The sequence below is a fragment of the Typopeltis vanoorti genome, chromosome 9 (genome assembly GCF_054136105.1).
Source record: "Typopeltis vanoorti isolate ZY-2024b chromosome 9, IOZ_Tvanoo_1.0, whole genome shotgun sequence".
Lineage (NCBI taxonomy): Eukaryota > Metazoa > Arthropoda > Arachnida > Uropygi > Thelyphonidae > Typopeltis > Typopeltis vanoorti.
The window spans coordinates 59787400-59815380 of record NC_143557.1 but is presented as its reverse complement, the minus strand read 5'-3'; the positions used below and the strand labels follow the sequence as shown (position 1 = coordinate 59815380).

General features: G+C 35.6%; 1 protein-coding gene across 2 annotated transcripts in view; it reads left to right on the top strand.

Annotated features, from left to right (window-relative positions):
* Window positions 1-6085: 6085 nt before the first annotated feature.
* fliI (FLII actin remodeling protein) overlaps window positions 6086-27981 on the top strand; it is a 437463-nt gene continuing 415567 nt past the window's right edge. For both annotated transcript variants that reach the window (XM_090398141.1, XM_090398140.1), the window contains exons 1-2: window positions 6086-6153; window positions 14598-14708. In XM_090398141.1, coding sequence (XP_090254267.1) covers window positions 6091-6153; window positions 14598-14708 — 174 coding nt within the window. In that variant the 5' untranslated portion in view covers window positions 6086-6090. The remainder of the gene's footprint in view (window positions 6154-14597; window positions 14709-27981) is intronic.

Below are 27981 nucleotides of genomic sequence, written 5' to 3'. Positions count from 1 at the left end.
TCACATTTTCTTTTCCTTTTCCTCCCTATCTCTCTCTCTCTCTCTACTGAATCTCAGTGCCACTTTTATGCTCAAAAGGCCAAGTTGAGAGACTTCAACTCACACAATATATATATATATATATATATATATATATAATAGGCACTCAACATATATATATATAGGCATATATATATATATATATATATATAGGCATATATATATATATATATATATATATATATATAATAGGCACTCAACATATATATATATATAGGCACTCAACAGACTCTGGCAACTTATTCCACTCATTCACCACTCGCCATGCAAAAAAAAAAAACTAGTTCTAACACCTTTGCTAACCACACTCTTGCCCAGTTTCCATTATGGCAACCTAATCCTCCCACCACCAGACCTGTTCTGAAAAATTTCCTCTGAATTAATCTTATAGAAACCCTTCAGTAATTTGAATGTCTCAATCATATCACCCCTCTTCTGCCTATCAACCAATGTCATCAACCCACAAATCTTCAACCTGTTCTCATAAGGTTCATTCCATAGACCTTCTATCATCTTGGTCACTCGCCTCTGAATCCTCTCTACCTCCTCCCCATCAAGGGAAAACCTGGTGCCCAGATCTGGGCACAGTAGTCAAGATGGGTTCTTAACGAAGCTCGATACAGAGGAACGATAACTTGCTTGTCTCTGCTCCTCAAAGTATTCTTCAGTAACCAAGTGATTTGATGTGCTGATTTTGCCACTTTTGCAATATGCCCCCTAAACTTCAACTCCCTATCCATCAACACCCCCAAATCCCTGGCTTCGTCAATCTCCTAGAGTACAGTTCCACCAATGTGGTATACTGCTGCTAATCTTTTCACCCCAAAATTCATAAACTTACACTTTGTCACATAAAATTGACATCCATTGTCCTTAGCCCAGTCCCCCAATCTATCCAAATTATCTTGCAAAATTTTGCCATCATGTGCATTCACTATTGCTTTACACAACTTTGCATCATCAGCAAACAAATGAGTAGTTCGTCTCAGTTCCTTTCCAATATCATTAATGAACAAATTAAATAGTAGTGGTCCAAGAACAGAACGCTATGGCACACCACTAGTCACAGGCGGTCTTTTGGCTCCGCTCCTGAATAAACTACTCTCTGATATTTCTCCATCAACCACCCTCCTATACATCTTCCCAACTCTATGTCCATCTCCATATACTGCAGTTTGCTGATTAGAATTCCATGTAGTATCCTGTCAAAGGCCTTAGCAAGGTCCAGCAGTATGACTGTAAAACCATTACCCTTATCCAACTCAGCCACTACTGTGTTATAAAACGTGAGCAAGATAGTGAGGCATGATCTACCCTTCTCAAAACCATGCTGTCCCCTTACAGTATCCCGTTATCATCTATCCATTCCTGTATTCTTCTCTTGACTACTTTCTCCAAAACCTTCACAACGACTCCTGATATGCTGATCGGTTGATAATTTGCAACGGCAGTCTCCGAACCTCTCTTATGTAGTGATACTATTTTTCCCCTCTTTCCATCCCTCGGGACTAACCCAGACCCGAAACTCAAATTAAACAAAATGGTCAAGGGCACTGACAATTCTTTGGCCGCTTCACATAAGACCTGAGCTGGTATACCATCCAAACACACAGATGTATTCACATTAAGGTTTTGTAATATACTATTCACCTCAATTCCCGTATAACCTGTTGGATTTTTCATTCCTACAATATCACCACCTGGGTGATATACTCTTGCAAATTACTCGCTCAGTAATTCCACTATATCACCTAATTCAGTTACCTCCCTACCATCGGCATTCCGTAAAACCATTCTGCCATATACATTTTTTCTTTTACTTGCAGCATATCGAAAAAACTGTTTTGGATTCTCTTTAGCTTGCATGGCTAATTTCCTTTCATAATCAGCTTTTGCTTTCCTTACCACACTTGTTATCTTTCTGGCCTGTGCTTTATACTGTTTATGTGCCTGCAGGTCACCCTTCTCCTCAAATTCCCTCCACAGTTTTTTTTTTTTTTTTTTGCAGCTCAAGCTTAATGCTGTTATTCATCCATTTAACCCCTACTTGATTTACTATCCGGACTCTAGGCATACAATCAACCATTATCTCCTTCAAACACTCCTTTACCACTTCCCATGCACTATCAACCTCCAGCCCTTGCAGTATTACATGCCATGGCACTGAACGAAGCCATCTCCTGAGCTTGCCATACTCACCAGCCTGGTACTTCCACATGTACCCTTTCTTAATTGAAAATACCACACATTTGGCCACCTCCCAGGTCAAAACCTTATGGTCAGCACTCTCACCAGTTGGTAGTAAAGTGGTCATATTCATTACAGTCACATTCTCAGATGCAATTACTAGGTCACGCACTCTCGAACCCCTAGTACATTCCATTACATGCTGTCTCAGGTAGATATCCCTTAATAACTGCATAAAATCCAATTCCTTCCTCCCATGTGTCCTCTCCTCCTTCCAATCAATGTTACAATAGTTGAAATCCCCCATAAAAATTACCCTCCTTTCACTCATTGCATCTATTTGTATATACATGCTATCTCCATCATCTATTCCATCACCTGTTCTATAGCAGCACCCAACTGTATATTTTGTTCTACTTGTCTCAATCTCATACCAAATAGCCTCAAATGTATTCTTTTCTCTATGCTGCAGTTCAACTTCTATTCTTCTTGGCTGCAGTTCATCAGCTATCATCAATAACACTCCCCCCCCATTTTTTCTCTCTGTCCCACCTGAACACACTACGCACTATACCCTTCACATTCTATCCCACTAGCTATATCATCTTTTGTCAGCCATGTCTCACTAATGAATGCCAATATATATATATATACAGGGTGTTCGGGATAAATTTGACATATTTATAATTAATTATATTTTTCCGTAAGTTACATGTATTAACACACACTTCTCTTCATTTAAAAGTTTGGACCCTTCTTCATTCATATACAAGATGTCAGAAAGGATGGATAGCTGGAACCCACCTGAATCATGGAAGAGAATAACTTGTATCATGATGATTCGTGCCCGCCATCAAAATAAGGATATTACGACTGCTGCCCAATGCTCCCTGAATACAGTAAAAACAATCAGGCATGAACTAGAGACTTGCAATGGTGACTACGAGGATGTAGCAAGAAGAAAGATCCCTAGCAGACGATCTGATTGCGTTCGTACAGCAGAATTCCTCGCAAATCTGCAGGAACAGGTGTTGAAGAACCCTGGCATTGGAATTCGGGCTTTGTTCGTGGAGTTGCTAACTGTAGTCAAGCCCTGGATAACAAGGGTAGCCAATGGTAGGCCGTATGTATGGCAGCAGGATTCGGCCCCTTGCCACACCTCTGGGAAAAGTCAAAAATGGTTGTCTGAAAATTTCTACGACTTCACCAGTCCAAATGTTTGGCCTCCAAACTCCCCAGACCTTAACCCCATGGATTATTTTGTATGGGGTGCAGTTGAAAAAGACACCAATCGCACTTCCAGTAATACAAAAGCCCAGTTAATGGATAAAATTAAAACAGTTTTTGCGGCCCTTCCCAGGGAGACTGTAGCATCAGCTTGTTCGAGGTTCCGAAGCAGAATTGAAGCTGTGATCGATGCTAATGGTGGTTATTTTGAGTAAATCTTGTTGATAGTATTGTAATTAACTCTGCCTGTAATGTTTTTTTGTCAATTCATTAAATTTAATAGATACAAAGAAGATTTTCTTTTTCCTTACGAAACTGTCAAATTTATCCCGAACACCCTGTATATATATAAAGTTTTTTACCATGGGTTTTGCCCGTTTGTAAGGGGAATAGATCTTAGAGATGATTTTCAGGTATTTTACACAAAGTAAAAAACTTTCTACCTATTACTCTCATCCTGAGATTTTTATTTTATGAGGTCAAAGCTCCTTATGGTAACTTGTATAGGTAAAATTTATATAAGCTCTGTATTACTTCACCCTTTATTGACGAAACCTCAATAAAGTTCGAAACCGGTCTGGGTAGTGACCATTACCTTAATGCATAGCAGTATATACATCTCACATCTCTGCAAGGAAATGTGCTTTGCATTAGGGGAAAATTCTAAGGAAAGTGATCAGATCTTACTCCACCTTTACAATGAGTTGCCTCGCGTTGCACTAAGTGCAGCCGCAAACTTGACTTACTTGTCCATTTGCTTACTTGGGAAAAAGGATTAGAAACCTAGCTTATAAAACTGCTTGATATCTTTAACACACACACACACACACACACACACACACACACACACACACACACACACACACACACACACACACACACATATGTATATAAGTTTTTTTTTACCTTGGGTAATGTATATTAAGGTTACCAAGTAATTTTATAAACTTGGTTATTTTACTCCTAATTCCAAGTAAGGAAACAGTTAAGTTTGTAACTGAACGTAGTTCAAGTCTAAAGGTAGTACAACACTAGGACAACTCACTGTAAAGGTGGGTAAAGATCTGATCACTATTCTTAGTATTTTCCATAATGTTTATAAAATTACTTAGTAACCCTAATATATATATATATATATATATATATATATATATATATAGAAAGTATTTTACCTTGGGTATAATAAATGTTAAAGATACCAAGCTATTTTAAACCTGGTTTTATAAAATAGCTTAGTATCTTTAATATTTATTATACCCAAGGTAAAATACTTTCTACATTTATATATTTTCTATATTTTCTATATTTAAGCGCCTCCGTAGTGCAATTGGAAGAACGACGGTACATTGCACCCTTCGATTGGAATAGGCCTAAGTTCGATTCTCGTCGCGACGGGAGGAATCTTTATCTGGTCGATTTCAATCGATGGTGAGTTAGCCGATCTCATACGGAGGTAGCAGGGTTTTTTCTCCCGGAAACTCGGGTTTTTCATCCCGCATACATACAAATTGGCCCTTCAGAACACACGCAATTTACAGACAAAAATTACTAGTTGTGGTGGTGTTGGAGGTGGGCGGTAGATGGCGTTGATTGGTAGTAGAGGTAAGGTGTAGAGACAGTTGAAGATGTCCTCCCGCGATGAGTCTTCGGACTCCTTGGAGGTATCAGGGATAATAATAATAATAATAATAATAATAATATCTCCTCCTGAGATTTTTATTTAATATGGTTAAAACACCTTATGGTAACTTGTTCTAGTAAAATACTTATAACCCTGTATTACTAAAATCTTGGTAATTCTAGCCTGGCTCCCACTGATGAGACCTCAATAAAGGTCGAAACCGGGCTGGGTAATGACCCCTTGCCTTTAATACAAAGCATCATACATCACCTCCAGGAGATGTGCTTTGCATTATGGGTAAATATTAAGATTAGTGATCAGAGCTTGTTCTACTTTTACCATAAGTTGCCTTGGTCTTGCTCTATGTGCAGGGTCAGCTAGACTTGCAACACTTGCAGGCGCAAACTTGACTTGTTGTCTGTTTGCTTACTTGGGATATGGAGTAAAACCAGGTTTAAAATAGCTTGGTATGTTTAACACACACACACACACATACACATATATATATATATATCATGAGTATTATTATTATTATTATTATAAAAACCTCCATGGAGTCAAAGACTCATCGTGGGAAGTCCATTGTTATACACACAGTTCATCTTAATTGTGCCTTAAATATATTCATTGTCTCTGCACACACCACACTCTCGGGCAAATCATTCCAATCACTCACCACTCTCCATGCAAAAAATCTGCTCCTCACTCCCTTGCTCACACCCTCCTTATGTACAACTTCAAGGAATGACCTCTTGTTCTCCTGCTATCCTTTATTTATGTATATATAACACCCAATCAATCCACTATATTTTCTATTTACTAATTGGAATCTACGCTTTATACTGATTTTTCATAATGGAATTTTCATTCTTATCTTAATTATTATTATTATTTATTTATTTATTTATAATTTGTTTTTAAATGTACGCGCTTTTCTTTGTTGACAAACGTATTTAAATATATATCATTCATTCAACACGAGAGGGCAGAATTTAGCCACATTACCAATTTCGAAAATGGCAGCAACGGGAGTTTTGCCGTTTGTAAGGGGAATAGATCTTACTAGAAATGATTTTCAGGTAAACTTAATAACTGTCATAATACAACTGGCCGGTATCTGTAAAACATGCAGGATTACGAGATAAGTGCTGCAAGAATATAAAATGAAAGTAACGAAATGAATACACAAAGTTGACGTTTTGTAGGTTCCCATTCACATCAATACAAACAGAAACAATATACAATACTTTTTTTTTTTTTTAAATTGAGAGTTACGTAATATTACTGTGCATAGTAAGGGACAGCAGATACAAACAACCACGAAATAGTATAGGAGCTTCATATTATAGGTGGTTATTTCTGAATTTATGTAAAAAATTTTTTCAGAGATTTCTTGGGAATGATTTAGAGCAACATTGTGCACTGCTGATAAATTAATTAAAACAAAAACACAAAAATCACAAGGAACCAGGTGGGTCAGATCACGGTTGATTTATGTTGAGACATTATCATGAAAAGAATAATATCCAGTTGCACATGTGTGATTAGCCATTGTAAATGAGGCAAGTGGACCAGCGTTTTTAAATTCATGGTTTCAAGTTACAATATTCACCAAAAACAGATGTGGAAAACTAAATGCTGATCCTTCATCTTGTGTGCTTCCATATTCTAACAAATTGCTGCATGAGGCAAAACTAGAACTAGTGTGTCAGATTTGTAATATACCTAATTTGTGCATGAGATGAACAGTAGAACTGTCACCACTTCTTTCTAGGGAAGAAGTGAGCCATCTTGCAGTTTTTTAAATGTTATTCTTCTAGCTATTACAGTATGACTTCGGCAAAGTAACAGGGAACAAAATGTGTAGCTAATGATCTAGTGACATTTACTTAAGTTCATAGTAATATTATTATTCTACTCTCCATATATATTTCTGTGTTATTTTTAACCAGTTAACTTTTAACTGGTTAAAAAAAAAAAACTTTTAACCAGTTATTTTTCTTTGTCTAAGAATAGGTACATGAGTTTTTGCCTTGGTATTGAAAGCATGTTCAGCAGAAATGGTGGAACACATTTAAAATACAATAATAATGCAGTGTAAAAAGGGCCACCACGGCATATGTAAGGCAAACAACCAGTCAATAAAATTCCTAATAATTAATATTTAAAAAAGGTACATATAGGTATAATAAGAATATAATAAAATTGGAATTAATAGTGAATTGAGACAATAATATATTCCATATAGGGGATAACCAAAGACCATCAGATCTGTTCACATTTGGGTGATGTAAAACAGTCTCACAGTTGTCTTTATATAAGTGGTCCATAAGGAATCTTCTCTTGTGTAAGAATTTGGCTTTCTTCAAAAGGACTGTGCTAAGCAGGGATGGTATATTCACTTAAGCCCAATCACTGAGGTTCATGGTTCTGAATATAAGATTTATGTTCTTCTTGGCATATAGTAGCAGATCTGACCAGAATAAAACAAGCCACACAAGCAAGTGATTTGGTGGACACTTGAGAAGTAAAGTGGATGAAGAAAGAAGGATCAAATGTCTTTATAGGATGGAATGATGCTGAGTGGCCTCAGAACTTTAGCAGTACATTCAAATATTTGTTAATATAATGGAGAAGAATCAGAGAGGTTTCCTCTTGAGATATAGGAACTGAGAGCCTGAAACTATTAAATGCCTGAGATAAAGGAATTATTGGAACTATTTTTTAGAAGAGCAAATTTAATGTAATTCATTTATTTGAGTAATGGGTCCTCTGTAGAACATGAGGTATTAATACAGCATAGCAGTCTTGATAGTCCTGATTTTTTGACAGAATTGGTGTGATGTAGCATGGATGTAATAATCAGTATCAGTTTCTTTTTAAAAAAACTGACAAATGCAAACTAAAACTTTAATTGTTTCAATTAAATTTTACATCATTAAAATAATTTTTCATGTTTTTTTCCCCATCTCAAATTTTTTACAATTATTTTTCTTGAATATGCTTAAAACTATAGATATTTAATAATTTCATTACTGCCTGCATACTATTATGAAGACTTTTATTTTCAATAAAAATTATAATCTTCATCATAATATTACACCTACAAAATGGCCAGTGAGCAAGGTTGATAGTGAATGTTCTTGAGTGTGATTTGTTAAAATTTTATTACTTCTCCATGGAGACTATCCTCCATGGAGACTCAATAATAAAATCTGAGGACTTATGAGTGAATTACTCAAGTTTTTTTGAAGCTTTTCTTTCTCTTCTTTGAGAATGTATCATTTTTCTCCCCATCTTCCTGCACACTCTTTTCCCTTTTCCTCATGAGATGTATGTTTTGTGCAAAATGTACATTTTGGAATTTCCATACTGCATCTAAATTCAAAATGTGCATTATGGAGCACACAAGTAAAATGGTTCTTGTGTTGGTTATGTAATTTTCATACTGATATCAAAAATATTGTTGTTATTTGACACCTCCAAGGAGTCCAAAGACTCATCGAGGGAGAGTGTACCGACACTACTGAACGATTTCGACCCTTTCAGCTACTATCCGTGCTCAAACTTGGTTAACTTTTTGCATGAGCCATTAGTAGCAGAGGCTCTACCAATTGACCAACCTTGGCTGGCTAAGGTTATGATAAGAGGTTGGTAGTTGTTTGGAATTGTAGCTGAAGCAACTGAAGTTAGGTTGCCATTGGATTATGTCTGTTAACTGTGTTTGTTCTCTGGGATTAAAAAACCCAAATTTCTAGGAGGTTTTAGATAGGATTTAAACATAGATCTTTCTAGCAAACAGGCATTATTATTATCAGCTGAGTAATGGAAACGCCTTTCAAGAAGTCAGTGATTAAGGGACAAACTGCACAAGTAAGATAGTTTGGGGATTATTGCAGTAATGAAGGGTAAATTGGCAGCTAGAGGAATCTTGAAATTTGTAAGCCTGTCTTGGTTAGACTGTCTGGATTACACAGATTTCTCACTTGACTATTAAGTTATTTCAGGAATTTTCAACGTTTACCAGAATATTAATTAAAAGAAACTTTGATAAATACTTCCTATATTTTGGCAGTGTGACATTGTTGAGGTGACATTGCCAAAATATAGGAAGTATTTATCAAAGTTTCTTTTAATTAATATTCCGGTATACGTTGAAAATTCCTGAAATAATTTAATAGTCATGTGTTACCAGCATATAAGCCTATCTACAAGATTTCTCACTTGTTATTTATTTTTATGTTTTAAGGGGAAGGAAATGATTAAATTCTGGATGACGTTTAGAGGAAAAAGGAATATGTTGCTAAAGTATTCTCAATCTTAACTACATTGATGAACTGAAAAGATTTTTCAAAGTGGTGTAGGGTTGGCAAGAACAAACATCCATCTCAGAAAGTGCATAAAGTGTGTGGAAGTAGATTTTTTTTCCTATAGGGAGTTAGGAGGGTAAATGGAATGCATTATTATAATCAGAAATGGTGAGTGCCTAGAACAGTGAATGAAGTTAAGGCAAGGTACAATAAACATGGTAATAGAATAGAAGTTGTGTCAAGTCTTGTGGTTTGACAAGGTCTGATGAGGAATACTTCACATTTGTTTTACAGAGGTCCTTCTACATTTTCCATATATTTTTAATCTTTACTTTATTCCCTTGTGGTAAAAATTTTTTAATATATTTTATGCTACAATTGGGTTTTAAATTTTTCTTGTATTTTATTATCCTTTTATGAGTTTAATTCTGTTTGTAATTCATTATTCTTTTATGAGTTCGGATTATGATTTTATATTTACCAATGATGTCTCATTATTATTATTATTATTATTATTATGGGTATCTCCATGGAGTCAGTAGACTCATCGCGGGAGACCCAAACTAGCAAACAGTATCTGTCATATCTCTTCTTGAATTCATTTACAGATGAAGAGCTCACCACTAAGTCAGGCAATGAATTCCACTCATTCACCACCCTCCAGGCAAAAAACCTTGTTCTGACACCTTTGTTAACCACACTCTTCTTTAATTTCCAGAGATGACCTCTTGTTCTTCCATCACTATCACACAGCTGAAACATTTCCCCTGCATCAATCCTATAAAAACCTTTCAGTAATTTAAATGTTTCTATCATATCCCCTCTTCTTCGCCTATCAACCAATCTCTGCAATCCACATGCTCTCAATCTATCAATGTAGGGGGCATTTTTTATATCACTCACAAACTTGGTCACTCTTCTCTGAACACTCTCCACAGCTTCCTCATCTCCAAGGAATCCAGGTGACCAGACCTGAACACAGTAATCCAAATGTGGAAGTATCAATGCTTTATAAAGAGGAATAATAACCTCTTTATCTCTGGATGTCAGTGTGTTCCTCAACAACCAAGTAATCCTATGTGCAATCTTGGACACCTTAGCAGTGTGTCCTCTGAATTTCATCTCCCTATCCACCAATACTCCTAAGTCGCTAGCCTCATCAATCTCTTGGAGTACCTTTCCATCAATGTAGTACACAGCTGGTAATCTTTTAATCCCAAAATGCATGACTTTACACTTTTCCACATTGAACTGACATCCATTATCTTTTGCCCATTTTACCAGCTTATTTAAATCATCCTGCAAACTTTCAACATCAGCTTGATTTTTTATTGCGCTACACAACTTTGCATCGTCAGCAAACAACTGAATATCTCCCTTTAAGCCATTTCCTATATCATTTATATACAAATTAAACAACATTGGCCCAAGCACAGATCCCTGAGGTACACCACTGGTCACCTGCCTCATTCTGGACTCGGCTCTTCCATACACCACCTTATGGTATCTCTCTCTGAGCCATTCTCTTATCCATATCACCAATTTAATATCCATTCCCATTTGCTCCAATTTGCGTAACAGTGTTCTATGGATTTTGTCTTTAACCAACTTTTCCGATACTTTTACCACTACTCCTGAGATGTGATTGGTCTGTAATTAACTTCCGCAGTTTTAGAGCCATCCTTATGCAAAGGAACCACTTTGCCTAACTTCCACTCCCTAGGGACAATACCAGAGTTCAAACTTAAATTAAATATCCAAGTAAGAGGGGTTGGCAATTCATTTGCACATTCACGCAACACCCGAGCTGATATTCCATCTAAGCCTACAGTAGTGTTTGCATTTAAATTTTGCAATATATTTAATACCTCTGATTCTTTAGCTTCAATTCTCACATTAGGTATTGCTGCAGGTATAGAGATATCCTCACTTGGGTGATAGACTTTGAAAAGTGATCACTCAGTAACTTGACTATTACATCTGATTTTGTCACCTCAATACCATCAGCACCCACTAAAGTTATCCTTCCGTAGTCATTCTTCCTCTTACTTGCCACATAGCTGAAGAACTCTTTGGGATTACCCGTGATCTCTTTGGCTAAGGTCTTCTCATAATCTGATTTAGCTTTTCTTACTATGCTGGTAACCTTCCTAGCTTGAGCCTTGTACTGCTCATGGGTGTACTGGTCGCCTTTCTCCTTGTAAATTCTCCATAACATTTTCTTTTTTTGCAGATCAAGCTTGATACTACTACTCATCCATCTAACGCCTGCCTTGTTTGACCTCCTGACCATGGGGACACAATCTGATATTGCTTTCCTCAGATACCCGCTGATTTTATCCCATGCACTGCTAACATCTTTTCCCTGCAATATGTTCTGCCATGGGATGGCTGCAAGCTCACTCCGAAGCTTGTTATAATTGCCTAACCTGTAGTTCCGTATATACCCCTTCCTAACAGAAAAATCCACAGATTTTGCAACCTCCCAAGTCAATACCACATGATCGCTTTCACCAATTGGAGGTAACGAGGACACCTTACTTATGCATATAACTTCTGAACCAATAGCCAGGTCCAACACTCTCACACCACGTGTCCCTTCAGTTATGTGCTGTTTCAAGTAATTATCTCGTAGAAGATGTATGAACACATTTTCCTTTTTGCTATGTGATATTTCCTCCTTCCAATTGATATCACCGTAATTAAAATCCCCCATAATAATCACTAAGCCTTCACTCATAGCACTAATTTGCTGATGCATAAATTCCGAAGTCACTCATAGCACTAATTTGCTGATGCATGAATTCAATATCTCCCCCTGTACTCCCTGGCCTATAGCAGCATCCAACTGTATATTTGGTTGCATTGGTCACTATTTTGCACCAGACTGCCTCAAATGAACTCTCATTCACATGTCTATCATCTTGATATACTACTTTCTTTGGCTGCAACACATCAGCTATCATCAACAGTACTCCTCCCCCTGTTCTATCTTCTCTATCCTCTCTGAAAATACTGTACCCATCACATTCAATTCCAGTGACCACATCTTCTGCTGACAGCCAAGTTTCACTAATGGCTACAACTTTTGGTGAGATTGCACTGACTAATGCCAAAATTTTCTCTCTTATTTAGAATGCTTCTAGCATTGGTATACAAAAATTGCAGATTCCCTCTAGATCTTGTACCGGCTTTAGAACTGATATATAAGTCACTAACTTCCGTAGTCCCATGCCGATTTTTATCCCCTTTCTTCTGCAATTTATTCTGCATATAAGGATCAATAAATATACAATCAGTGCTAAAGTTTCTCTCTCTCTTACACTCAACCTTTTCAATATTAGTTTCCCTGCCCAATAACTTCAACTTGTTCAGAAAACAATAACTTCTTCAATCGCTTATGTCCTTCCATGTTAAGATGCAGTTCATCTCTAGCATATAACTGCCTTTTACCTTCAAACACACTCCAAACATCAACAAATTCCAGACCTCTTTTTTTTGCACATTCTTGCAATTATATCATTCATTATCATTGCTCGTCTACTTAACTCGTAATTTTCAAAATGAGGCAGTGCGCGCGCGCGTGCGCACACACACACACACACACACACACACACACACACACACACACACACACACACAATCTTCCTATTGACACTTTTCCTCTTCACAATATCTAATAATGTTCTTAAATCTTTTCCTACCCGATTTATACTACCTCTCAGGTCATTCGTACCCACCATAACTATCATGTTGTCTGCTTCATGCTCTCTCTTTATTGCTAAAGCCACTCTTTCTATTGTCCCACCAGCCAAGGACTCCTCATGCATACCACTCTTAATTTCATTCAAGTCCACACTTATGGACTCATTCTCTACGCTATTCAGCATGACTCTCCCAGCTTCATTACGCAATGCTCTATTACTTACCCCCTCACTCTCACAACATCTCGTTTCTTCTAGGCCACTTGTGGTTTTATTTTGTTGACTCCCAATCACTCCCATACTATTTATTACTGCATCATTCACCAAAGACTCCCCCATATGTAATCCTGTTCTAGTTACTTCAGCTAAAGTAATCTCTATAGTCCTAATTTCTCTGTTTAACACATTAAACTCAGCTTTAACTTCCAGTATCTCCTTACCTTGCACTTCCACTTCCTCATGAAGAAGATGAAGGTCATTTTTCATTTTCATAAACTCCTGCCGAAGTTCTTCCTCTATGGTCACAATGTCAGCTTCCATTCCTAAACGCTCCAGCCTATCCCGACACTTCTCACATACGTCGACATTTTCGTTCTTCTCATTTAGCCAGACCGACCACAGATCCTTCACATTCTTCGGCGCATACATGTAGCAGTTTCTGCAATGCATCCATTGCGAAAAATCTAACGCTGAGCCAGCCTTTCGTGTAGAAGTAGAAGTCTTGCGCGCCACTGACGTACGTTTCTTGTTGGACGCCATCTTTACACGTTGAAATAGTGAAACAAACGGCAGTGAAAACACAATATATACAACACACTTCCAAACAATAACACCACTGAAGGACACTTGTATCTAACCAATACACAACTGCAGCACAATTTGTGACAAAAAGCCACACTATATTTAACTTTAAAAACACGTTTTCTAGACTAGCTAAACACGACCGCCACATTTACCAAGGACACTAGTGCCACTTACTTCTCATCCTTTGCTTCATGTTTTCTCAACTTCTAGGGCTGTCCCTTGTTCTTTTTTATTCTGCTGTGTGATAAACCTTCTCAGTGTCAATCTAGTAATACTTTTCAACAGCTTATACATCTCAGTTATATCACTACTCCTTTTCACTACCCTGCAGATTACATTCCCTCAGTTTCTCCTCATAACCAATGTTCTGCGATCCCAATATCATTTTTGTGATCTGTCTGTGTCCATCCTCTCTATAAGTACTTCATCACTGTTCAAATCCTACACAGTAAACCAGATGTATGCCAATAAAGGATTTATACAGTAGTACTATTATCTTATTCCTGCTGGTCAGCATTCTCCTCAGTACCGATGTCTATGGATACTTATTTTTTTGAATAGGGTTGTTTTTTGTTGTTTTTTTAATTCTAATTAAGATTTTAAAAAAAATAAACTTATTTTATTTAAATGTAATCTAAAACTGAACTATTGAAATTAAAAAATGGGACATTACAGCATGAAATTTTCTTGTACTCTTTTTTTCAGGAGGACTATTTTCCAAAAGCTGTGGCAGAAATGACTGGTTTACGATGGCTCAAATTGAATCGAACAAACATAGATTGGATTCCAGATGAGCTTTCTAGTTTACAGAAACTGGTTAGATGATAACAGTTATATATAAATGAATGTGTATATATATATAGAGAGAGAGAGAGTGTTTGTATTTTTTCTTAAAATATTTATAAAAGTGTAAATAAAAATAATAGAAAAACAATTTAAAATAGAGTTGCACCTCCTTGTCTTGGAATTCAAATCTTACTGTCCATCACATTTTATTGGGGGGGGGGGAATTGACCTGCACTACATTTCATTTCTCTACATTGGATAACTCCATGACAAACCATGAACATAATTTTTAAATATAACATTCAAATAACTGGACTTGCAAAGAAGTAACAAGCTTGGGAGGGGCATTATGAAAATTCAGTTGCAACTCTTTTGTTTAGTAGGACTTAGTTTTTCCACAGAAGTAATATTATAAAAGTTGATTAAGTTCCCAAGCTAAAAGTCTAACTGCTAACTAATTATTATTATTATTACGGGCAGCTCCAAGGAATCCTTATACTCATCGAGGAAGGCCCAATATCATGTCAAGAACAACTATTCAACATTCACACAGTATCTATCATACTTCACCTTGAACTCATTTACAGTCATGGCACCCACAACAGACTCTTGCAGCTTATTCCACTCATTTACCACTCAACAAGTAAAAAACCTAGCTCTAATCAAGAACAACTATTCAACATTCACACAGTATCTATCATACTTCACCTTGAACTCATTTACAGTCATGGCACCCACAACAGACTCTTGCAGCTTATTCCACTCATTTACCACTCAACAAGTAAAAAACCTAGCTCTAACACCCTTGCTAATCACACTCACCAGGCTTCCATGGATGGCCCCTAGTCCTCCCACTACCAGTCCTATTCTCAAAAATATCTTCTGAATTAATCTTATAGAAACCCTTCAGTAATTTGAATGTCTCAATCATATCACCCCTTTTCCGCCTATTAATCAATTTCTGCAGCCCACAAATCTTCAACCTGTTCTCATAAGGTTCATTCCATAGACCTGCTATTATCTTGGTCACTCGTCTTTGGATCCTCTCCTCCTCTCCATCAAGAAGAAACCCTGGTGCCCATATCTGGGCACAATAGTGTAGATAGGGTCTTATCAAGGTTCTATACAGAGGAACGATAACCTATTTGTCTCTGCTTGTTAAAGTATTTTTCAGCATCCAAATGATTTGATGAGCTGATTTTGCTGCTTTTGTGATGTGTCCCCTAAACTTCAACTCCCTATCCACCAACACTCCCAAATCCCTGGCCTCATCAATCTCCTGGAGCACAGTTCCACCAGTGTGATATACTGCTGCTAATCTTTTCACCCCAAAATGCAAAACCTGACATTTTTCCACATTAAATTGACATCCATTCTCCTTAGCCCAGTCCTCCAAACTATCCAAATCATCCTGCAAAATTTTGACATCCTGAGCATTCACTATTGCTCTACCCAACTTTGCATCATCCGCAAACAGATGCACAGTTCCTCTCGGATCCTTTCCTATATTGTTAATGAACAAATTAAACAGTAGTGTTCCAAGAACAGAACCCTGCGGCACACCACTAGTCACAGGCCGTCTTTTGGACTCTACTCCTGAATAAACCACTCTCTGATATCTCTCCATCAACCACCCTCCTATCCATCTCACCAACCCTATATCCATTCTCATATGCTGCAGTTTACTGATTAGAATTCCAAGTGGTATCCTATCAAAGGCTTTAGCAAGGTCCAGTAGAATCACTGGAAACCCGTTACCCTTATCCAGTTCAGCCGTCACTGTGTTATAGAATGTGAGCAAGTTACTGAGGCATGAAATACCCTTCACAAAACCATGCTGCCCCCATACAGTATCCCATTTTCATCTATCCAGTCTTGTATTTTCCTGTTGACTATTTTCTCCAAGACCTTGACAACAATTCCTAATATGCTGATCGGCCAGTAATTTTCAACAGCAGTCTTGGAACCCCCTTTATGCAGTGGAACTATTTTCCCCTCTTTCTATCCCCCTTGGGACTAACCCAGACCCAAGACTCAAATTAAACAAAATGGTCAAAGGCACTAACATTTCTTTAGCTGCTTCTCATACGACATGAGCTGGTATACCAACCAATCTTGCAGATGAATTGACATTGAGGTTTTGTAATAGACTATTCACCTCTACTTCATTCACCACAATTCCCCTATAAGCTGCTGGTTCTTTCATTTCTGCAATGTCACCACCTGGATGATATACTCTTGTAAATTGCTCTCTCAGTAATTCTACTATCAGCTGATTCGGTTACCTCCCTACCATCGGTATTCCTTAAAATCAATCTGCTGTATACATTTTTTCTTTTACTTGCAACATATCGAAAAAACTGTTTGGGATTCTCTTTAGCCTGCATGGCTAATGTTCTTTGATAATCTGCTTTTGCTTTTCTTACCACACTTGTTACCCTTCTGGCCTGGGCTTTATACCATTCATGTGCCTGCAGGTCAACTAAGATCAGTTATTGTATGCTTTTTTTTTTTTTTTAATGCAACGTTAAAAGTCTGTATAAAACATTATTGCACATCAAACCATAAATATTCAGTTCAGTATGTTGATTATTGTCTTTTTTTTTTTTTTTTTCACAATTCAAACAAACATATATGCATATTTTCAGAAGGCATGAAAGAGTGAGTTTGTTAAGCTGTTACAGATGATTGCATTGCAGAACATTTTATAGAGTGGCCACTATATCCTACTGTTGAAAGTATTAAGGTGACCAAAATGTTTCAGGATTTGTTTTTTATTGAATTGCAATTTTTTTTTATCATAATAATTAATGCTGGTCAACAAATTAAAATGTGTTTTTTGTAGCTGAACTTAATTTAGGTGACCAGCATATTTCAAGAAGATAAATTTTGGAATGTTTTATCTGAATTAGTTAATCAGTAAATAATCAACTGTTGCTATAGTAAACACTACTATAGTAAATACAATCACTATAACAAATTAACAAAGAGCTCAACGCAAGTTCCAGATCATCAGTATTGTGCTTAAGAAAAATTTGCTATAATAGTACTTGCCACTATAACAAACTATTCCTTTGGTCCATATAAGTTTGTTATATTAGGAATTGTAATATTAATATTTTAAATTACAGTCACTTAATTGTTTTTATTATTATTATGTGACACCTCCAAGGACTCATCATGGGAGGGCACACTACTCTACTACAACTCACTGTCTCCCTTATTTAATCCTCCAAATTACATAATACTACTACTACCACCATCAACACACACAGCACTGTCTACTGCTCACCACCACTAGTATACATTGTTTTTATAGCAGTAATTTAAAAATGAATGGAATCATCAAGGTTTGAACATATTGGAAGTCTTATATCATGAAATGGTGTAATATAAAGTCAGTTTATTGGAATCTACTTTTTTTTGTTTACTTTATTGTTATGTCACATTTAAAATTTATCAGTTGCAAAACAAATTAAAATGTTTGTTATCTATGTAGTTCATTTTCAAGTGTTTAGTAGTGACACAACATCATTCATACTAATGACTGCATAAATTCATTACTGCGAATGTGAAATGTGGTCTTACCAAGTGATGAAATTCCTCTTATACTTAATGACATTCACAGAACATACATGCTTATGGTGGAATTTAAACCCACAGCCTAAAGGATGGAGAGCAGATATTTGCCAGCCTAGTTAGCCGAGTGGTTAATATACCCACTATCCAACTAACAGGCCGCAGGTTCACATCCCACCATGAGCATGGATGTTTGTGATTGTCTTTATATGAGAGATGAATTTCATTGTCTAGTGTGAGACCACCACCATCACCACCCTGCTTATTGGAAGGCCTGAAGCAGCATCCAATAAGTTCCATGTTTAGTTTTCAGACTGTGTAAAAAATTAATTAAAAATACAAAAATTATATAAAATTGATAAAAATAGAAAAAAAAGATTCTTAGCTCATCCATGGTACAAAATGTCTTATATGTTTGCAAATAACCTTTCATAGGTGGGAACAACATAAAAAAAAAAAAAATTCTAACCACTTAACTGATTTAACCATTTAACTAATATATTTGAATTTTCAAATTATGGAAGTATTAAAAAGATGAAGAATTGGAAAAGACAAAGACTAAAATTGAACTAGAAGCCTGGAAACTGTTCAAAGATATTGCTGAAGGGTTTCGGACATCGATAAAATTGAATGTTATAAAGAACCAGTTGATCAACTTATAACAAACTATCACAAGATTGGGGGAGGGATCAGGCTGTTATTGAAGATTTGCTTCTTTTATTTCTACCTGAATTTCTTTGCTTGAAAATGTTGCCATGATCAGTGACAAGCAGGGCGTGAATTGCTCCATGACAACATCATGGTAAAAGATGCAGATCCTAAGGAAAATGAAATGATAGTGTAATGGAAGATTACCGTTGCTCTCTTTAAAGAGAGAGGCATAAAGGTGCTAACTAGATAAAATTAATGTGATTCTTCTTATAAATGCTAACAAGAGAAGCCATACAGATTTAAAAGTACTTTTAAGCACTCTTAAATCTGTGTGTAATTTTAACAACTTTTTATTTTCTTGATTGTAAATAGAATATGTTTTATTTGTTGTTAATATTCATTTATACAAAATAAATTATTTTATTTTTTAATTGAGAATTATGTTTTTTGTTTATGTTTTGGTTTCCTGTGATAAGTATATTAAAAGTACTTGTATTAGGCCATTTAAGAACCTAACATTCTGAGGGGGAAAAAAAGAAAACATTTTACATTGTTCAGTTCTATGTCTAAAAATACTTTGTCTGAACTGTTTTTAAAAAGTTTAAAATACTGTAGTTATATGTGTGCTGTTATTCATTTAAGAAGTTTTCTTGCAAACAAAATGATATATCAATCATTTATGTTTAGTGCTTAAGTGATTTTTTTTATTGCTTCAAGCTTGGGCATATTGTACTCAAAACAATCTGAATTATTTGCAGAGTGATATGATTGCAACACATCAAAGCTGATTTATTGGCAAGCACTCGGATTGCAGGATCTATACTTTTCTACTTTTTGGTACTGTTTCCTCCTTTTCTAAAAAAAAAGGGGGGGAATGTGAATACTTCACAAGTAAAAAAAAATCGCATCTAGTTGCTTTCAGGGTTAAGTGGTTTTCTAATTTCATTGAAATTGTAGAAGTCTAGGTACTCCGTGTATGTGAATTATACAAACAAGTCCCTCATCCCAGCTGTATGCACTACTCTTTGATTTTTTTGAATCAACCATCCTACACATGAAAGTCAGTCATAAAAATATTAGTGTTTTAACTGCAGATTGAAAAAATCTCCCATAAAAAATAACAAAAAAATCTAAAAATATGAGAAATATAACAAAAAAAATTGAACAAATAATAAAAATACACCCCAACCCACCCAAAATAATACCTAAACTTTTTCCAATAAAAAAATACTTCCATATTCATTTTACCAACATTCAAGGTTAATACAAACATTATACACCACTACTTACAGATAGCAAAACCTGATCTCTTTTTCTTAATAGAACCTTAGTTGGCACCCTCCACGACACAGTACACCTCAACAATTCCAACTACATCCTGCATGATGCATTCTGCAAAAGAGCAGAACATGTGTTTTTGTGAAATCTGATATCCCTTGTTAAAGGCTTTCCAACTTGGAATCCCCACTTTTTGATCTACTCTGGCACTGAAGATTTCCTTACATCACTTTACAGCCTTCATTTGCTGCCTTTATTGCTTACTTTAATTTCTTACAAACCAATTACCCAAATTGTGAAATTGTCCCCCTTCGGGACTTTAACATCCATAATACTAACTGGTCTCCCACTCCATATTCACAGATCAAGCTGGAAGGGAATGGAATCATATACCATCAGTCATGACCTAACACAAATAGTCAATCTACCAACCAGAATATCAGATAATCCTCATCATTCTACCACCATTCTTGAACTTTTCTTAACCAGCTCTCCTTCAAATACACTGTGGATGTCTGTAGATGCTGTCACCCCATGCTCTTCCTCCTTTACATCAATGACCTTCTTTTTCTGACTTCAAATTCTATTCACAGCTTTGCTAATAGCAGTACTTTTCATTCCTCTTACTCATTCAATAAATGCTTCTGTACTCTAATGTTATATGCCTCAAGATCTTCTATAACTAATGACCTGAACACTGACCACTTCAACATCCTGAAATGGGGCGAAGACAACTTAGTAAATTTCCATGCCAAAAAAACTCAAGCCTGTCTTATGTTACCCACAAGAAAAATCCTACCTCATCCTCTCTCATTTTTGATAATGTTCCAGTTTCCTTTCAAGATCAAACTTCTCTTCTTAGGTTGACTGTCACATCCATTTTATCCTGACACAAACATATTACATAGCCTCCTCCTTATCCTCTAAAAAGCTTGATGTTCTTTTCCGTTCTAAACATTACTTCTCTTCCTCTCAATTCTATAAGTCTGAAATCTGACCAACTTTGGAGTATGGTTCCTGCATTTGGGGTGGAGCATTCAAGACCTTCCTAAGAATTCTTGATGATATTCAGAAAGCAATCTGCATAATAAATTACCCTTCCCTCACAGATTCCCTTCAGTCACATTATCATAGGTGCACTGTGCCTTTTCTGTAGGTACTTTCGTGGACATTGCTCCTCTGAATTGACTGCTGCCATTCCTCTACTATTTTCTAACCACATAAGAACTAGAGCAGCCACTGACCAACACTCATACACTGTCCAGCTCCAAACACACTGAACTAACTTCACATCAGCTTCCTTCATTCCATCTACTTCTATTCTTCGGGACAGTCTTCCCCATACTGTTTTTCCTGCAAAGTACAACTTCCCACTCTTTAATAAAACATATCAACAGGCTACATTTTTCTCCTTAATCGCTTGGCACTGTAGTGTGGTAGGTGTTGTTACCTTTCATGTGTGGAGTCATCAATAAAAAGAAGATAAAGAATATAAAGGAAAGCAGTGCTCAGACATGAAGATATCAACATTTTACAGTGGTTACTCTGCATAATTCAGAAGGCTGGTCAGAGGGTAAAATTCCAGATGATTGAAGGTCACATAATTCCCATCTATAAAAGGACAGCAATAAAACTGAATGTGAGAATTATGTTAGAATTTCTCTCCATAATTATACTTGAGGCTAAGAAAAATTGTGGATGAGAAACTTGGAGAACAAGCTGGGTTTAGACCAAACAGAAGTTGGTAAGATCATATTTTCACTTCCCTGCAAATAGTTGAGAAATTTTGAGAATATAACAAGGATGTTCTAAAAATTGAGGCATAAGAAGAATTCATAACATATTAATAACACAATCATTTACATTAATTTAAATGTCATTATTTGTAAAATTTTTATCGAAGTTTCTTAGCCATTGTCAATACAATTATAGGAAAACACACACACACAAAAAAAAAGAATATCAAGCCAATTGAAAGCGTGTGATATGTGCTATCAGCTACAGGAGGATAACTATCTGCATTAATAGTTATCCAAATTACAATAAAATAATTTAGTTAATAAATTATTTTTAAATATGAACAATAAATTAATTGCAAAGTTAGGAACACATGAATGGTGAGTACTAGTCAGTATAACTTCCCAAAATTGAGAAATTTTTAGGCAATCATTTTTGTTCAGGTTTAGGTCATGAATATGTGCTTCACAGCTTTGTTTGTACTGGCTTTCCAAAAGAAAATAACTTTTGTGTAACACTTAGTTTTTTTTTCACTGAATTCTGTGTTTTGTAGATAATGCATGGCTTGCTGAACCAATTTGTTTGGCTCTTTAAATGAAATATATTCTTGATGTCCTTCAAGACAAATTTGTTCAAAACAACTAGTCTGTCAATAATAACATAAGCCACAAGAGCAGGGGATTCTGCAAACTCCAGGATAAGAAAGAGGAGGACATTTATTTTTAGGTGAGATAAGTAAGATATTAAGTTTGCAAGCTGAATGGAAAGAGACTTGTAAGTTAATCTGTCAAAGTAGTCTTGGTATTTTTTCTGAAAGTCCTATAACATATGGAATACACATTCTGACAATTTCTTCTTGAGGTAGGTTAAGATGTCAACCATAATTATTGATTATTTTATCGGTAGATTTTGCATTATAACCATTAGAGATAAAGGTAGTTCTGATAATAAACAGTTTAGATTCTCTTCTAAAAGTTTGTTTAGAAAAGAATCCGTAGAACATATTTTATAAGTTTTATCTACTAAAGATTTGATTACACCACATTTCTGACAAGGGTGATGATATGAGTTAGAATCAATGTATTTACCATTATGAGTTGGTTTATTATATACTGAAAACTGTATATAGAACTCCTCAAGAATTCCTCCTTGTCTGGTTTTTATGAATTTCTTGAAAAAATTAATTCAGTTAACCCAAGAATCAAATTTACCCTGGAAGTAGAAGATAACAATTATCTTCGTTGTAATAAATGTTACAATAAATTATTTTATTGTAATTTATTTCAATAAGGAAGCGTTTTTTTTCTCCCAGAAACTCGGGTTTTTCATCCTGTAAACTCAAGAAAATCGACCGTAGAACCCCACATTATTTCATACAGTAGCATATCCTGTTAGGCTTAGGTACCAAGAGATGGCAGCACTTGTTTGCCCATCTCTTGATCAGAGCCACATATAATTAGTGATAGACATGGGCCAGCTATCTCCGATTAGCTGTTGGTGGAGATTGAACTGCCCACTCAGTCTCCAAAAGCCAGATAGGGTTAAAAGGCCTTACCTACTTCCTATAAGTCAGGGTTTCTCAACCTGTGGTCTGCAGGCAGACTTAAATAAATAAATGTACATACTCGTATATTAATTATCCAAACAAAACAAATTAAAATTAAATAAGTACCATATATGTTGGCATATAAGACGACCGACGTATAAGATGATGCAAATTTTAGGCTATTTTTAGGTTTTAAGCTTATGTCGGTTGTAAAAGACGATCCCCCCCCCCCAATTTCTTCTTTCTTGTATTAATGCAACATTAGGTATTGTTGTTATATCTGTTATTTTTTTAGCATAGATTTTGTATTTACGTGAATTACCCTAATTGAAAGTGATTAGCCCCATTAATTTTTATAATTATTATTTTTGCATTTTTTTTAATTTTAGGATTATTAAAATTGTTATCATTTAAAATCATGGAACTAGCAAAAAAACGAAGAAAGTATGAAGCTCGATTTTAAATAAGGGTAATTGAAATGGCAAAGCAAAGTAATAACTGCTGCTGCAAGAAAGTTTGACTTAACCGAGAAGATGGTAAGAGAATGGAGGAAGAAAGAAGATATTTTTAAAAAGGCAAAGAAAAAATTTGTGATGAGAACGGGGATCACCCGATGGCCACAACTGGAAAATCTCGTTGCAGAATGGGTATTCGAACAAAGACAGAATGTCATATTAAACGATATTTTTTCTTGACCACAGAAGCTATGTAAATTGACTGTTTGGGAAATGTCGATCAGGTGTCTGAGAAAAAACTATTTAATACCAACTAGTTTCACCAATTTGAGCTGTTGGCATCTTCAGGGTACAGGACTGATGATAGGAACTAAAGCTAACAAAACATGTTACAGACTAGACATTAACAGAATTCTAATTATAAATTACAAAACAACACTGAACGTGTGCAATACATGTGTGGCACATACATGATGTCACTTGTTGTTGTTTAGAAATGTTTTATAGTTGGTACTAAAGTTCATTTCTTGTGTGTTTAGAGATCTAATTAGGGTCTTCCAGATCTTGAATAAGATTAAACCTTGATTCCTATTAAGATTTTCTATAGAACGGGCGACTGTTGGCTTCTTTAAAAATACGAGAGCAGTAATCCACTTCTATGACAGGAGTACAGCTTTTATCCCACACAATGACAAAAATGGTGTGAAATTATGGATAAATAATGCGTGAACATGCGACCAGGAGATATAATGAAGAAACATAGTTTATTAGTATGGGATATGTTTTGTAGTCATTTAACTGAGAATACTAAAAGTCTTCTAGAAAAAAAAACACAAAAATTGCTATTATATAGTTCGCCCACCGATTTGAGGTCCCTCGAAACTACTGCGCATGTCAGAAAAAGGAGAATCCATTCCGATAATAGGGTAATCAGTCTTTCTTCTGGGAGGTAATAATAAACAAACTGAGTTTGTTTATTATTACAGGTCGGAAAATTTAGCTTTTCTTTTACGAACATTGTTGTTTTTAAAGTGTAACTATTTTGCTTGTATAACAGTTGGAAAAATGTACGTAGAGTGTTAATACGTGCAAATACTACGTTCTACATAAAACAATGTCACTTCGTTCCATGATAAGTTTCCTTTTATTCTGGGACTTTTTAAAACAGAATCCGATTTCATGAAGTATTTTCCTTAAAGTTTCTCTTTTCCAAGGAAAATTAATTTTTTCTTTAAGCACAGGAATCAATTTCGGAACAGTTGGCACTCTTTTCTCGAATACGTAAAATTCGTGAATAGCTCTTCTTATAACGTCTACATCAAAATCATCCAAAGCTACGGTTTCGATGGTTTTACTCTGGCGCTTTTTTTTTTTTTTTTTTAGGAGATTTAAATTTTGGCTTACCTTCACCTTTTGATTCCCTACGAATTCTTTTAACAGTCGACCCCGATACGCCCGCAATTGCACTTGCACATTTTATGACTTGAGAAAGGGGAACAAGAAGACGGCCTTCTGACGATTCTTTTTCGCAGAATGTCAGCACATTATTCAATATTCTTTTGCAAGAGCTACTGAAACGTGTAACAATAGAACTTATTGACTGTACTGGATCCATCATACAAATTAATAATAAAAAAATAATGCAAAAAGAGAACAACAAAAATCAAGCTAGTACAGCGACAGACAAGAAAGCACGTGATTTCGCATGTTGGCGACCAATTCGTACATCCTTCATTTCTTTCTCCCCTTCAGCATGAATCGACTATTCTTGGCACAAATCCAACAAGGGATCTAGAAATGGTGGGCGAACTATACCAGGTAGTTTAACTTCTATATTGCAACCACTAGATGTCTGCTTGAACAAACCATTTAAAGATCACATGCGAGAAAAGTGGAATAATTGGATGTTGACTGGTGAAAAATCGTTTACAAACAGATCTATGCACGCTGCATCACTTGATATGTTGTGCAATTTTGTGATCAAAGCATGGAATAAAGTAAAAGTAGAGACTGTAATAAAATCATTTTAAATGTGTGGTATCTCTAATCTTATGGATGGTACGGAAGATGATCTGTAGTGGGACACTGATCACAATGAAAACAAAATCAGTTCACCGGATTCAAACTGGGATCCATATGACGATCATTTAAACAATGAATCTGAAGAACTATTTTCAACAGATGATGAAGAAAATTAACATGAAAATTGAGATTAATAATTATTATTTGTTTTTTAAGACTTACATTTATTGTAATATTTTAAATAAATTTATGTAACGAAAAATTAATCTGATTTGTTTATAAACACTGCCTGTTTTTTTATATAACGATGTATTGTAACTACCTAAATGTTCATCCAACAAATTAAGCTTCCCTTTTTATACTTGCCCTATAAGACGACCCACGATTTTGAGCGGTTTTCTGTAGTATTTGAGAGTCGTCTTATATGCCGACATATATAGTAAGTAAAAATTATTGAAATAAAATGGATACTTAAAAAAACCAACAAATGGCGTCAGAATTTCATGGAATGAACATTCTGTCACTACAAATTATTGTAGCAGCAGAATGACGAGTCATAAAAGAGGGGCGAAGTGAACAGTATGGTTTTATTGCTTTCGCCTTTCCTTGCAGTTTTGTAAGATTTAAAGTAAACATGTGTTATCCACATTTCAAACGATTGCTTGTTGTTTATTGATTTTTATTATTGAAGGTTTCCCTCCAACCAAGGCTCAGTATATCTTCAGAAGTTTTAAGTGATACTTGGACAAAGTGTGTCGTGAGTTAACCCCAGTATTTATATATTTTTCGGAAATGTTTTTAATAATGGAAAAGTGGCTTAGAACTAGGACTTTGAAAAGCAAAGCAAATGAAACAGGTGATGCTAACCCTAATTGTGATACACGTGCTGTAATGATGAGTAAATTGATACTATTAAAGTAGAAGAAACAAGCAGTTCAAAGAAAAAATACAGTAGGAAATATAACAGTTCATATTTGGAATTTGGGTTTACTTGGTGTGGAGATGAAAGTTAATACAAACATCAATGTGTTTTGTGTTATGTAGTGTTTTGGAACAAGTGCATGAAACCTGCGAAACTCTGACAACATTTAGAAACTAAACATTGTGATGTGAAAAATAAGCTAATTGAATTTTTTCAGCGACGCTTGGGGACATTAAATTGGGAAAGATATAGTTTTGGTCATGGGTTCTATTAATAGCAAGGCACTGGAAGCATCCTATCACTTAAGTTTGTGCATAGCAAAAACGGAAACCTCATTCTATCGGGGAAAATTTACTACTTCCAGCTATAAAAGATGTGGCAAAAACTATGTTTCGCAACAAGTTAATAAAAGATGTTGATTTGATTCCTCTTTCAAATGACACTGCCAGTTGCAGAATTAATGATATGGCAGATGATGTAGAATCTCAGTTAATCGAAAGAGTTAAGAAGAGCCCTTGTTATGCGTTACAAATAGACGTGACTACTGATGTTACAAATGATGCACAATTAACATGCTATGTAAGATATGCACATGACAACAATATTCATGACGATATTCTGTTTTGTAGAACTTTGTCATCCCGAACAGCTAGAGAAGAAATAGTTCACGCTCTCAATAATTACATGATACACTAAGGGTTCCAGTGGGAAAAATGTATGGGCTTCTGTTCGGATGGAGCTCGTCATAGTGGGGTTGTTTCTAAGATCAAGAAAGTAGGTCAAGGGTACATTGTTTCATACATAGGGAAGCGTTAGCCTCCAAAGGAATGCAAGTAGAATTTAAAACTGTGCTATATACTGCTGTAAAACTGGTTAATTTTATTAAGGCTCGACCGTTAAATAACAGGTTATTTTCAGTACTCTGCGATGAAATGGACAGTGAATATACACAACTTGTTCCAGGGACAAAGTACTAACAAGGTTATTACAATTAAGGCACGAAGTTTTATTGTTTGTAAATGAACGTAATTCTGATTTTGCATCACTCCTTGTTGATGAAGCATGGTCATCAAAATTATCCTATCTTTCAGACATTTTTTTCGAAATTAAATG